Source organism: Crocuta crocuta, unplaced genomic scaffold, assembly GCF_008692635.1.
Source record: "Crocuta crocuta isolate KB4526 unplaced genomic scaffold, BGI_CrCroc_1.0 scaffold488, whole genome shotgun sequence".
In the NCBI taxonomy this organism is placed as follows: domain Eukaryota; kingdom Metazoa; phylum Chordata; class Mammalia; order Carnivora; family Hyaenidae; genus Crocuta; species Crocuta crocuta.
Window position 1 is genome coordinate 633997 of NW_027530995.1, and position 12097 is coordinate 646093.

General features: G+C 38.1%; 2 protein-coding genes across 3 annotated transcripts in view; both read left to right on the top strand.

The window, feature by feature from the left end:
- The window catches only part of MBTPS2 (membrane bound transcription factor peptidase, site 2), a 38757-nt gene that overhangs the window by 16947 nt on the left and 9713 nt on the right, over positions 1-12097 (top strand). The window contains exons 6-7 of one of the 2 annotated variants that reach the window (XM_077770524.1): positions 6037-6155; positions 7068-7252. In XM_077770524.1, the coding sequence (XP_077626650.1) occupies positions 6037-6155; positions 7068-7252 (304 nt within the window). The remainder of the gene's footprint in view (positions 1-6036; positions 6156-7067; positions 7253-12097) is intronic. The other variant, XM_077770523.1, reaches the window with a different exon arrangement.
- YY2 (YY2 transcription factor) lies at positions 866-2957 on the top strand. The gene has a single exon (XM_077770525.1). It carries the CDS (start codon positions 955-957, stop codon positions 2092-2094), a length of 1140 nt encoding a protein of 379 aa, XP_077626651.1. The 5' UTR covers positions 866-954; the 3' UTR covers positions 2095-2957.

Here is a 12097-nt window from a genome sequence, read left to right on the forward strand (position 1 = left end):
TTCATAGGGGTAATTCTTTCTAATCTTGAAGGAAAAGTTTTTTTTTTTTAAATTACAATTAAGTATAAACTTTTCAGATCACATGGAGAAGGAAACTTAAAAAAAAATTTTTAAGCTAATAGAACACTGATACATCATCTTATAAAGTACCAGAAACTCTACCTATGGTGTATCTAAACAATGCAAGGATGAGTCAACATTAATAAATGCATTTGAACGTGGCTAAACATTATTTACCATTAAGGGGGAAAAAATCCGCCTCTCAGCAGGTTATCGGACTGAGTATTTAACAAAATTTGGCATCCATTAATGGCTAAAAAGCAAAAATCCTTAGTAAAGGTAAAAATAGCTGGATACTTCCTAATGGTTAACACTTGAAAGCATTGTCATTAAAGGATAAGACAAGCAATCCCATTATCATTTATCACTGGTACTATTAAAGGGTCTCTAAATGTGGGTCGGTACAATAAGAGGGGAAAATGACAAAAATATTAGAAAGAACTAAGCCTTTTTTTCAGATGTTGTTATGTATCTAGCGGGGGAGAGGGAGAGAAAACATGAAAATCAACGGAAACGTAGCAAACTTCAGGGAAGAACGTGGTTACTGAATTGCTATTCAAACAAGAACAGCGTTGCGTTGCAGCGGGCAAACATAAGCACAAGGGCTGGAGCGTCCACGAGCACATGGGTGTGAACGTGAGCGCGCACTTGCTGAGGAGCGGGGAAGCGCATGCACCAGGGACACCCAGAAACCCCCGCGTCTTCCGCGTTCTCAGTGTTCTCAACGTCCTCAACGTCCTCAGCGTCCGTGACCGCTTCTACGGCTTCGCGTGTCTTCCTGCTCAGCTGACTACACGTAGCTGTGGAGTTCGCGTTTTTGTCTCAGCCTTTTTCGGAGCCTTCCATTAGCCCAGCCACTCGTCCTGAAGTCAAAACCACCACGAGTTCTCAGCCATGGCCTCCGATGACGCTCTCTACATCCACACAGAAAATCCGGACTTACTTTCAGATATCATAGACCTGGACCAGATCCAAATGGACACCGTCCCTGTGGACGCCGTACCTATGGAGACTATGGCGATGGAAGCCGGCACAGAGTACGAGATTATCAGCGACAATTGGGTCCATGGAGGCCACCACCATACGCCTATGATCGCGCTACAGCCATTCTTTACCAGCAACTCGAGCCAAGGAGACCACGACCAGGATATAATCATGGTGCAGACACAGGAGGAAGTGGTGGGCTACTACGAGTCAGACGATCTGCAGGCCAGCACCAATTCCGAGAACCAGGTGGTCATCCCAGTCAATCAAGACGACAACTTCCAGCAGACCCTGGCTTCTTTGTCAACCTCCGCGTCATCCTCAGCTGTCAGCCACAGCAAGAAGCGCAGCAGCCAAAGCAAGAAGTCAAGCGGTAAGAAGAATAACACCAACAGCGAGGCCCACGCAGGAAGTAGCAGCTCTGAGATTGGCAGAAAGAAATGGGAGCAGAAGCAGGTGCAGATCAAAACCCTAGAGGGTGAGTTCTCTGTCACCATGTGGTCCCCAACTGACCAAAGAGAGAAGGACACAGGGCAGATTAAGAATCCAGCTCCCGATTATTCAGAGTACATGACAGGAAAGAAGCTTCCTCCTGGAGGAATACCTGGTGTTGATCTCTCAGATCCTAAACAACTAGCAGAATTTACTAAAACGAAGCCAAAAAAACCCAAAGAAGATGTTCCGAGAACAATAGGTTGCCCTCATAAAGGGTGTGAGAAGATGTTCAGAGATAACTCTGCTTTGCGCAAACATCTGCACACCCACGGTCCTAGAGTCCACGTATGTGCAGAATGTGGCAAAGCTTTTGTTGAGAGCTCAAAACTAAAACGACATCAGCTGGTCCACACTGGAGAGAAGGCCTTTCAGTGCACATTTGAAGGCTGCGGCAAACGCTTTTCCCTCGATTTCAATTTGCGTACGCATGTGCGAATCCATACCGGCGACAGGCCCTACGTGTGCCCCTTTGATGGTTGTAATAAGAAGTTTGCTCAGTCAACTAATCTGAAATCTCATATCTTTACGCATGCTAAAAACAAAAACAGACAGTAAGAAGGGAAAACCCTTGTCAAACTTGGAAAGTGTCTTCCAGGAGCCTGAAAGAAAATAAATATGCCTCTTTTGTGTATTGCTTCTAGGAAATAATATTTTTAATGATTCCTATATATCTAAGGGTCATGTTTTGATAGAGTAGTAAAAATAAAAGTAAAAAGTAAAAAAAAAAAGTATTCCTTTACATAGCATTGTTAGGGTGCTATATCTTGTTCTGTAATACTATTTGAAAAACATGGTGTTTTGTAAAGTTTGGTACCAACAGGAGGATAATTTATGAACCTCACATCCAAAAATGGTTCTTTATACAACTGTTCTAAAAATGGGACTTGTTTTCACATTTTAAAAAATACAAAGTTCACTTATTGCTTACAAATTTTTAAAGTTATGTATTTTCCAAATGTTCATATTTATAGTTTTAGGAATATGTTTAGTAATTCTTTGTATGGTTTGTTGATAACTTTGCTTACAATAGATTTTCTTTAAAACAATGAACAGTAACAAAGTATTTTCCTATTGAAAAAAAGTTACATAGGTTTTGTTTGCTATCTTATTTTTGGTTGTATTCTTTGATGTTAACACATATTTCATAACTGTCTTTTAGCTGCATTGATTTACGTAGTATTGAATATTAGATGTGACTTAATAGTATTAGTTAATTCAATTCTGTTTTAGTCATTTTATTTCCCCAAAATACTGCCTCGTGCAGTTGTTTAGTATAACTTCTTTGCATGTTCAGTTAGACAGTGGTGCTTAGTTGTGGAATATATTTTGTGTGTATTGACTTTTTAACACTTGATATGTACATCTTGTGTAATAGAAAAAGCAAAAATAAAATACTTCTTCTAAAGAAGGAAAAAAAACGTGTCTGTATAAATACCATAGCTAGAAAATAGAGAAAATGAGGAGGTTGTTACTGGCATCTGGTGGATACAGGCTAGGGATGCTACTAAACATCCTACAATATACAAGATAGTTCCCCACAACATAGAATCATTTGGCCCAAAATGCCAATGGTGCCACTGTTAAAAACTCCTGCTCTAGAAAAAGTAAAACTTATAACAAAGATTCCTTTGGTATACTTACAAACAAATCGTTAATGGACAAGAGGTTGTTTAAATAAAGGAATTGTGTGTATTGTACCACCCTTACTGCCACTTAGCCATCATGGGCAAATCTGGAATCCAGAGGGGTGATCTCATACCAGCTGCGTCCCTGACAAGAGATAAGAGGCTGCTCAGAGAGGCAAGAAAGCACTCTGACTGTTGTTTGGATGGGAAAACAGCATGGTCTATGGTATGACTGGTGGGATTATCTTGATAAGGGAGAGGTGGTGAGAGCGCAAGCATCTAGGCAGTCCTTGTGGAGCTAGGGGAAAGCTGAATTTAATATAAACTTAATAGCGGGAAATCTAATGGGGGGTGGATTATTTTGTGAAATTGTGTTGGGACTAGCTACTTGATGGCGGGGGGGGGGGGTTTCAGCTGTTTCCCTAAATTAGTTTCACTAGAGTAAATTCCAGTAGGCAAAAGAAAGTTTTTTATTTTGTTTTTTTAAATGAAGCCATGGGGGTGCCTGGGTGGCTCAGTTGGTTAAGCGTCCGACNGTATATATATATATATTCAATAATTATATAAATCAGTAAAAAATATGTAAACAGGCAATAGGTAAAAATAGTTCTGAGATAACAGAAATACAAATAACCTTTTAATAAACATGAAAAATGTACAAGCTTACTCATACTAAACAGAAATCACAGCAGATTTTACTTTTCACCTAACAGATGGCAAAGTCTAACATTTTCCTAGCATCCAGGGTTATTTACAGGGTAGGGAAACATGCCAGTTATGAGAACATAAATTAATGCAGTCTCATTGGAGGTCAATTTTAATGCACATTCTTTTTGACCCAGCAATTCCATTTCTATGGAATTTTCCATACCTTCACAGCTACATACTTAATTAGATACATAACAATATGAGCAAAGCTGTTTATTGCAGCATTCTATGAAAAAGTGAAAGCAACCTAAGTGATCATTAGTAGGGAACCTTATAAATAAATTACTATGTTTTAAAAAATGGATTACTCTGTAATAGTTATAAGAACTGGGCATTCTGATAAATTAGTAAAATAATGGATGTAAGAAATGAGAGAAATATGAGTATGCAAATAAGGGAAAAGTCCAAAGTTCAAAATATAGTTTCCAATAAATAGTTTGATATCACTGGTGTATTTAAAAGAAATCTCTCTGTATAGTACAGAAAAGATTGTTTACCCATTATGTCCTGGACTAGACTTGCCCTGAAAAGAAAAAAAGTACATCTTAACTGTGAATAAGGTGCATGAAACTTGTCTTAGGTATCTGACTGCTATAACTAAAAATAACAACGGCTTAAACTCTCATAAAACATTCCAAATGTAAGTAATTCAGCAATGAAATGTTAATTCTGTTATTTGGGGGACTCAGACTTTCTGTCTTGTTAACTCACTATTCCCAACATGCAGCTTCTATGTCATAGACTCAGGTTTGTCTCTGTCCCAGCTACATTCNACCTCCACTCATATCCTGTTAGCCAAAGCAGTCATATGGCCAAACTCAGCTTCCTGCAAGTCTGGGAAATGTCTTTAGGTTGTGTTTCTATCACTATAAAACATTGCCTCTTAACCACTGGTGCTGTCACCCTCCTGGAGATGTTTGGAATGTATGGGGGGCAGGGAGCATTCCTTGGTTGTCTCAGTGAGGGGAAAGTACTAATGGCATTCAGTGGATGGGAGCCAGAAAGGCTAAATATCCTCGAGTGCAAGGGAGAGACTTGCACAACTAAGAATTGCAAGGTTCAGAGTGCTAGTAGAGCCCCCACTCTTCCCCATGAGAAAAACTGGTAGAAGAAGGAAAGGATCAGTATGGGGGAGGAGGGTGTCTAGGGATGCTCTAGTCTTTTTTTTTTAATGTTTTATTTATTTTTGAGATAGAGATAGAGACAACGTGAGCAGGGGAGGGTCAGAGAGAGAGGGAGACACAGAATCTGAAACAGGCTCCAGGCTCTCAGCTATTCCTCAGCGCAGAGCCCGACGCGGGGCTTGAACCCACGAACCGTGAGATCATGACCTGAGCTGAAGTTGGACGCTTAACTGACTGAGCCACCCAGGTGCTCCGTGCTAGCCATTGTTTAACCCCTGGCTCTGGAGGTGAGAGTGAGGAGCTCTGGTATGTAGCATTTGCTGGTTTCTGTGGCATAATTACTCCTGCCATGGGCAATATCAAGGTGCCAACTGAACGTCCCTGAAGGAGGAGTTAGGAAGAGATGTACACAGTCAGCCATGGCAAGCTGGTAGGACCAGCCTCCAACACACCACTGGGTTCACCTTAATCATCTCTGCATATATGGTAGAGATGGTTACAGGCTGTGACATGGTGTAAGATACATACTCTATTTGGTCCATCAATATTACTCTCCATAATAGTTTAAGTCTTAAAACAGTTTCTTTTTCTGAGTACCATTTGGATTGCCATAACCCAGCTCAGCAAAAATGTTTTTTATTTGGTCTTAACTTTTATTTTAATAGCTCTGAAATTTTTTCAAAGATCACAAATATGTTTTGATTAATGATGTATACATCTTCTGAAAAGATGATAGAGCGAGTAGAAATTCTGTTTGTTTTATATGTATATTAGAATATAGATTCTCTTAGTGTTAAATCATATTAGTATGTGGTCTTCTTAATGTGTTATAAACATGCTCATTTTACATTTCACTATCTGGAATAGAAGAGGCCTCTAACTGAACATCTGTCTGCTGTACTAATAAGTAAATCTATCTGCTTTGCGGCTTCTTCTGGTTACTTCACTAATTTACCAGAATGCCCGGGTGTTATGAAGTCCAGATACCTAGATCGTTCCTGTCCCTGGTTGAGCTGACTCCTTTTTTTCTCTCTTTTCAGGTATCTGGCATAATTTCGTCCTTGCACTCCTAGGTATTTTAGCTCTCGTTCTCCTCCCTGTAATTCTCTTGCCGTTTTACTACACTGGAGTTGGGGTGCTTATCACTGAAGTTGCTGAGGTAAATAATGAGGATTACTTGGGGCATCCTTTTACCTGATTGTGATATAACACAGCATTTTATGATGTCAGGAACTTTTATTCAAGTTCTTATATGCAGAATGCTCAGTTTCTCCTGAAGAAATTACTATAAGCCTTTTAAATTGAACAGAAAGTTTTGTGGAAGATATTGGCTTTTTTAAAATACTTAAAATTGTTTCTGTTCTGAGTTACAAAGATAATATCAAGGTTTTTTACCTCTACTTTGTTGATAAAATCTATCACCTACCTTTACTGTTTATTTTTATAACTGTGCTTTTGAGACAAATGCCCTTGCTCCTAAGTAAGAAGATTGAAACCTAGGCTGGCCAGCTGGAACAATTCATGGGAGTTTTAAGTAACCGTCTTCAACTCTGTATTTCACTCCCTTAAACAATAATTACTGCGATGGCATCAAGTCTTCTATTCAGACTTTCAGAAGAGGAAAATTACCTTTGTGAACAACTGACTCACATACTCATTGTGCTGATGGTATTGTCTGTCTATTTGGGACTGTGTTTAGATAAGGACTTGTCTTACAATTTTATCCACTGATGATATACAAGACAATGAAGGCATTCTGGTGACTACTTTCACAAAAAAAAAATTTGAATTAGCAGTTTGGGAAAAACTTTATCATTTTAATCTTCATAGTTAGCGAGTGGGGTTTTTTCAGTTATGAAAAATTCAAATTATTAGAGAAGTAGGAAAAGTATAATTGTTAGGTTGATTTTGTTAATGTTCTAGGACTATACATCTTACATTCAAAGGTGGATTATTTTCTGCATTAGTCAAAATATTCTACTTAATTAAATCAGAGTCTTTAATTATTTGGTCAGATAAATCATAGCTTGTCTTCATACATTATCTGATTTGGTTGTACCCTCTTCCCAAGGACTCACCTGCCATTGGACCCAGAGGCCTTTTTGTGGGAGACCTTGTCACCCATCTACAGGATTGTCCTGTTACTAATGTCCAAGATTGGAATGAATGTCTAGATACCATCGCCTATGAGCCCCAAATTGGTTACTGTATTAGTGCATCAACTTTACAGCAGTTAAGCTTCCCAGTTAGAGGTGTGTATATTTCTTCAGTATAATATCATGCTTCAGGGGTGCCTGGGTGGCTCAGTCGATTAAGTGTCCAACTCTTGGTTTCACTTCACGTTATGATCTTACAGTTTATGAGTTCAAGCTCCTCATTGGTCTCTGTGCTGACAGCATGGAGCCTGCTTGGGATCCTCTCTCTCCCTCTCTCTCTCTGCCACTTCTCTGCTCGCACGCTCTTTTTCTCTCTCAAAATAAATAAGCTTTTTAAAGAATAATATAATAATAGTACAATAATATGCTTCAAGCAACAGTATTTGCCATTCACCAATTCGTAGCCCATGTCTATAGATTTATTTTGTTTAGTTTCTTTAAAACAAATCAGTAAAGTAATAATAGGCACAAACTAGTATCTTGGTAAGTTGGATACTAATATTTATATATTGTTCAGTTTCTAGCTAATTTCATAGTATATTTGACTTTCGGGGCTCTGGTATCTAATTCTTTTCACATTTAGAAGACCTTGTGTTAAGTCAGCATTCAAGCTCAACCATAACCAATTAACTAAATTCCAATAATTAAACACTCCCGTGCTATATGGATGGTGTCATATCCAAAGCTATTTGGAGCAGAGTTATTTTATGTGGCAGGCATCCAGAGGACATCATGTTGGCATCTGAAAATATCCTCTAAAGTCAGATCTGTTGTTCTGTGTTAGCAAGCGACAAGGTAAAGCAAGTTTATTCTCAGATGCTCCCAAATTTATTTTGAGTTCTTTCAGCTCTGAAGAATCAGCCTCCCAGATCCTTATACAAAGTCATGGGGCCCAGATTATTTTGAGTGTTTACAAACACAAATTATATTCACAGATTATATCATAAGGTCAGGAAATGGCCTGGATGCTTGCCCATATCTATAGAAATACGATAAATAATCAAAAATACCTTCACTAAAGTACTGTGTACCAGCAATGACAGAGTAATAAGAATTGATTAAATTTTTTTTTCAAATATAACCTTCCATATATAACCCATTTTTAAGAACTTTTATTACTGTAAAAACTTTTCAAACGTACATATATGTCAAGAAAGTAGTAGAGGGGTGCCTGGCTGGCTGAGTCAGAAGAGCATTCAACTCTGGATCTCAGGGTCGTGAATTCAAGCACCACACTGGGTGTAGAGATTACTTAAATAAAACTTAGAAAAGTAATATAAATGGGACCTCATGCATCATTCTCCCACCTTCTGTAATTATCAACATTTTGCCAGCTTTTTCATCTAATTAGCCCACTTTTGAGGGGAGTATTTTTAAGCACATCCCAGGGATCATATGATTTCATCCATGAACTTTAGCATGTCTTTAATACATGATGACTTTTTAAACATGACCACAGTACTGTTATTCACAGATAACAAAATTAGCACTAATTCCTACTATCTAGTCAGTATTCACTTTTCTATAACTGCTTTTTTTTTTTAATATTTATTTATTTTGAGAGAGTGTGAGGGACAGAGAGTGAGGAGCGAAGAATCCCAAGGAGGCTCTGCACTGTCAGCACAGAGCCCAGTGTGGGGCTCAAACTCACAAACCATGAGACCTGACCTGAGCTGAAATCAAAAGAGTTGGATGCTTAACCGACTGAGCCACCTAAGAGCCCCCTTACCTGCTTTTTTTTAATAAGTTTGTTTAAGTTGGATGGTATGTCTTTTAAGTTTCTTTGACCTTGGAACAGTCCCCCCTGATTTTTTTTGTTTTTTAGGGGTTTTTTTTTGAAATCTCATTGAAGAAATTGTCACTTGTTTTGTCAAATTGCCCATATTCTGGATTTTTCTGTCTCTTATTATGCTTATGATGTCATTAACATGTTCAGATAGCCTCCACATTTTCTATAAATGGTCATTAGGTATAGACACTTGATTAAATTCAAGATCCACTTTTTGAGGGGGTGAAAATACTTCATAGGTGGCTCTCACTACTTCCTATTACATCATGTCAAGAGGCACACATCTCTGGTTTTCTCCCTTGTGGTAATGTTAACATTGTTTGGTGGGCTAACCTGATTCTTTAAGGTTGAAATATTTATACATTTTTCCTAATCTCAGGAACCACTTAGTATCTTCCCAAACATTTCAGATGACAGAACTTTGGTATATGACCTATAATGTATACTTCTCTGAGAGAAATAATCCATTATTTCACACTTCTTAGGTTCTTCATCATTTTCTTCCGATTTCTCTAAATTTGGTATAATGGGTATTGAATTACAAAAGCCAAACTGACACAGCAATCAGAGTTCTCTCTAGTAGAATTGTTTTATTTAGGACTTTTGCATTTCAAATGTTTAAGGTTTTGCCCCTTTCCTGTCATACAAGGTCAGGTCTTAGAGCCCTTTGCACCTGAAATAGACCTCTGATCTCATTCTGGGTCAGAACAGGAAACAAAACTTTACCCCCATTCATAGTCAAGCCTCTACTTTTACAATTGCTGGGTGTCCATATGCCACATTGTGATTTGAGTGGAATTGAAAGTTACAGAGAAGAACTACTCTGGCTCTTTATTTGGGACTATTTTCCTAACAAGTAGCTTGCATTCTCTCTCTTTAGTTTGAGAGGAATCCTTCATGTCATATGCACATAAAGCTAAATTCCTTTTTTCTTTCCTGAAAGCATTCTCTCAAATAAGAAAGACTGTACTCAACAAGTCCAGCATTTGAACTATATTTCCAGGAGCATGAGATTGAAAACTAAAGGCAAATACTCCCTAAAATGAAGCTTTGAGCTCGGACTCAGACATCCCCATTGAACAGCCTATAGTCCTATTCAGAGAAGATAAGGGTATATATCCCTGTGACTGCCTGGCGACAGGAATATTATTCTGTCTTATGTATCTTTTTTTTTTTTTTTTCTNTCCCCACCTAGTTTAAAATAATAAAAGGAAAATTCCAGGAATCCTTGCCACGTATTTTGAGTACCCAGATTGGTTTTATGCCTAAACCTTCTCTAATATTTGGGAAAACGTGTCTATTTTTTCATTGTGAACATCAAGTTATGATCCAAAGGTTTTTGGCTATCCTGAATTGAAGAGAGAATGTGTGTATGTGTGTGTGTGTGTTTATAATTTTTAACTACTTGTTATTAGGTGATACTGGTATAAATTCTACTATAGAACTAAGAATAAATACAGAGGAGGAGCTCATGGGTGGCTCAGTTGGTTTAGCATCCAACTGAAGCTCAGGTCATGCTCTAACGGTTAGTGAGTTCAAGCCATGCATCGGGCTCTGTGCTGGCCGCTTGGAGCCTGGAGCCTGCTTCCAATCTGTGTATCCCTCTCTATCTCCCTCTCCCCAACTTGTGCTCTGTCTTTCTCTGTTTCTCAAAACTTAAAAAAAAAAAAAAAAAAACTAAANGAGGGTGCCTCAGTGGCTCAGTTAGGCGTCTGACTCTTGATTTCAGCTCAGGTCATGATCTTGTGATTCCTTAGACTGAGGCCCACATCGGGCTCTGCACTAACAGCATAGAGCCTGCTTGGGATTCTCTCTCTCCCTCTCTGCCTCTCCCCTGCTCATGTGCATGTTTACGCTCTCTCCCTCTCTCTCTCAAAATAAATATTTTTAATAAATAAATAACTAAAATTAACCTCTGATGGGGCACCTAGCTGGCTCAGCTGAAGGATGTGACTCTTGATCTCGAGTTTGTAAGTTCAAACCCCACATTGGGTGTGGAGATTACTTTTAAAAATTTAAATTAAATTGATCTCTGTTCTAGACTATCCTTTGGAAGCTAGACTATTTCTACATCTATCTGAGGACCCATCTTAGGGTTCATTCAGAATATGCAGGTTTTCCGTATGGTAGAATTATGAAACTGATCTGTTCTTGAATTACCTAATTGTCTCCCAAAATGAGATTTAAGGGAGAGTTCTAATCCTCCAGAGTTAAATTCAGCCTATGAATGCCTCTGGGACATTTCAGTGCAATCTTGAGTGCTTCTTCTAAAGTAGAATTATTGAATTGGCCTGTCATGCTCAGTTAAAGTGCATACACTAATATGAGAATTGTCTGTGGCATCCGCATCTTATAGGTTAAGAATCAAGAAATTGGCCTAGCACCTTGTCCTTTAATGTGATCCTGTAGAAAAGATTCTAAAAGAAAGTTTTTTAAACGTAGAACTTTTTTTTTAATTGACAAACAGAGAAATATCAAATTTACCTCTCAAATGACAACAAAATATGTAATTCTTTTTTGGAAAATTCTGTTTGTCAGGAGATATTTAAACTTGTCAGATGGCCACAGTCATGGATTTATATTTTAGTTAGAGTAATCATCATAGGAAGAAGCCATAACATAAAGGTTGCAAATTGCTGGTAGCTCAGAGACCAAATCATTAGCCTCAGCAAATGTATTTGGTTTGGCTTATGTGGTATTTTTTTATATTAATTAGATGCCAATATTTAAAATTCAAGAGGTTTCACATTAAAGTCCAGATTTCAGATTTCTCTTAGAATAAAATGGACAATCTGTGGAATCAGGCCCCCAAGTTGAGTGGCCTGGCTGCTAATCCCATAAAGCAGGGTATACACTTTCTAATTCATCACAGTCCCTCCACTCCCTATTTTTTCCACACACTATCACTTAATTTATTTGGAACCTACTTTCCCCTTTCAGCATTTGTGTTTCCAGACATGCTGCATCAACAGTGATATCAGATTCTTGACTTTCATTTCTGTATCGTATGTATTCTTCCAAGAAAAGTTAGTGATCAAGCATCAGATGTAAATTTTCTAAATTTCTAATACAAAGGAAAGTGGCATAGAACATCATTTATGTATTCAATGTATATTGAGTTATTTACCTTATATAATATTGAGAAAATTTTTTCTC

Excerpts from the sequence above, each read along its gene's own strand:
- YY2 (XM_077770525.1), top strand. The coding sequence starts at position 955 with ATGGCCTCCGATGACGCTCTCTACATCCACACAGAAAATCCGGACTTA.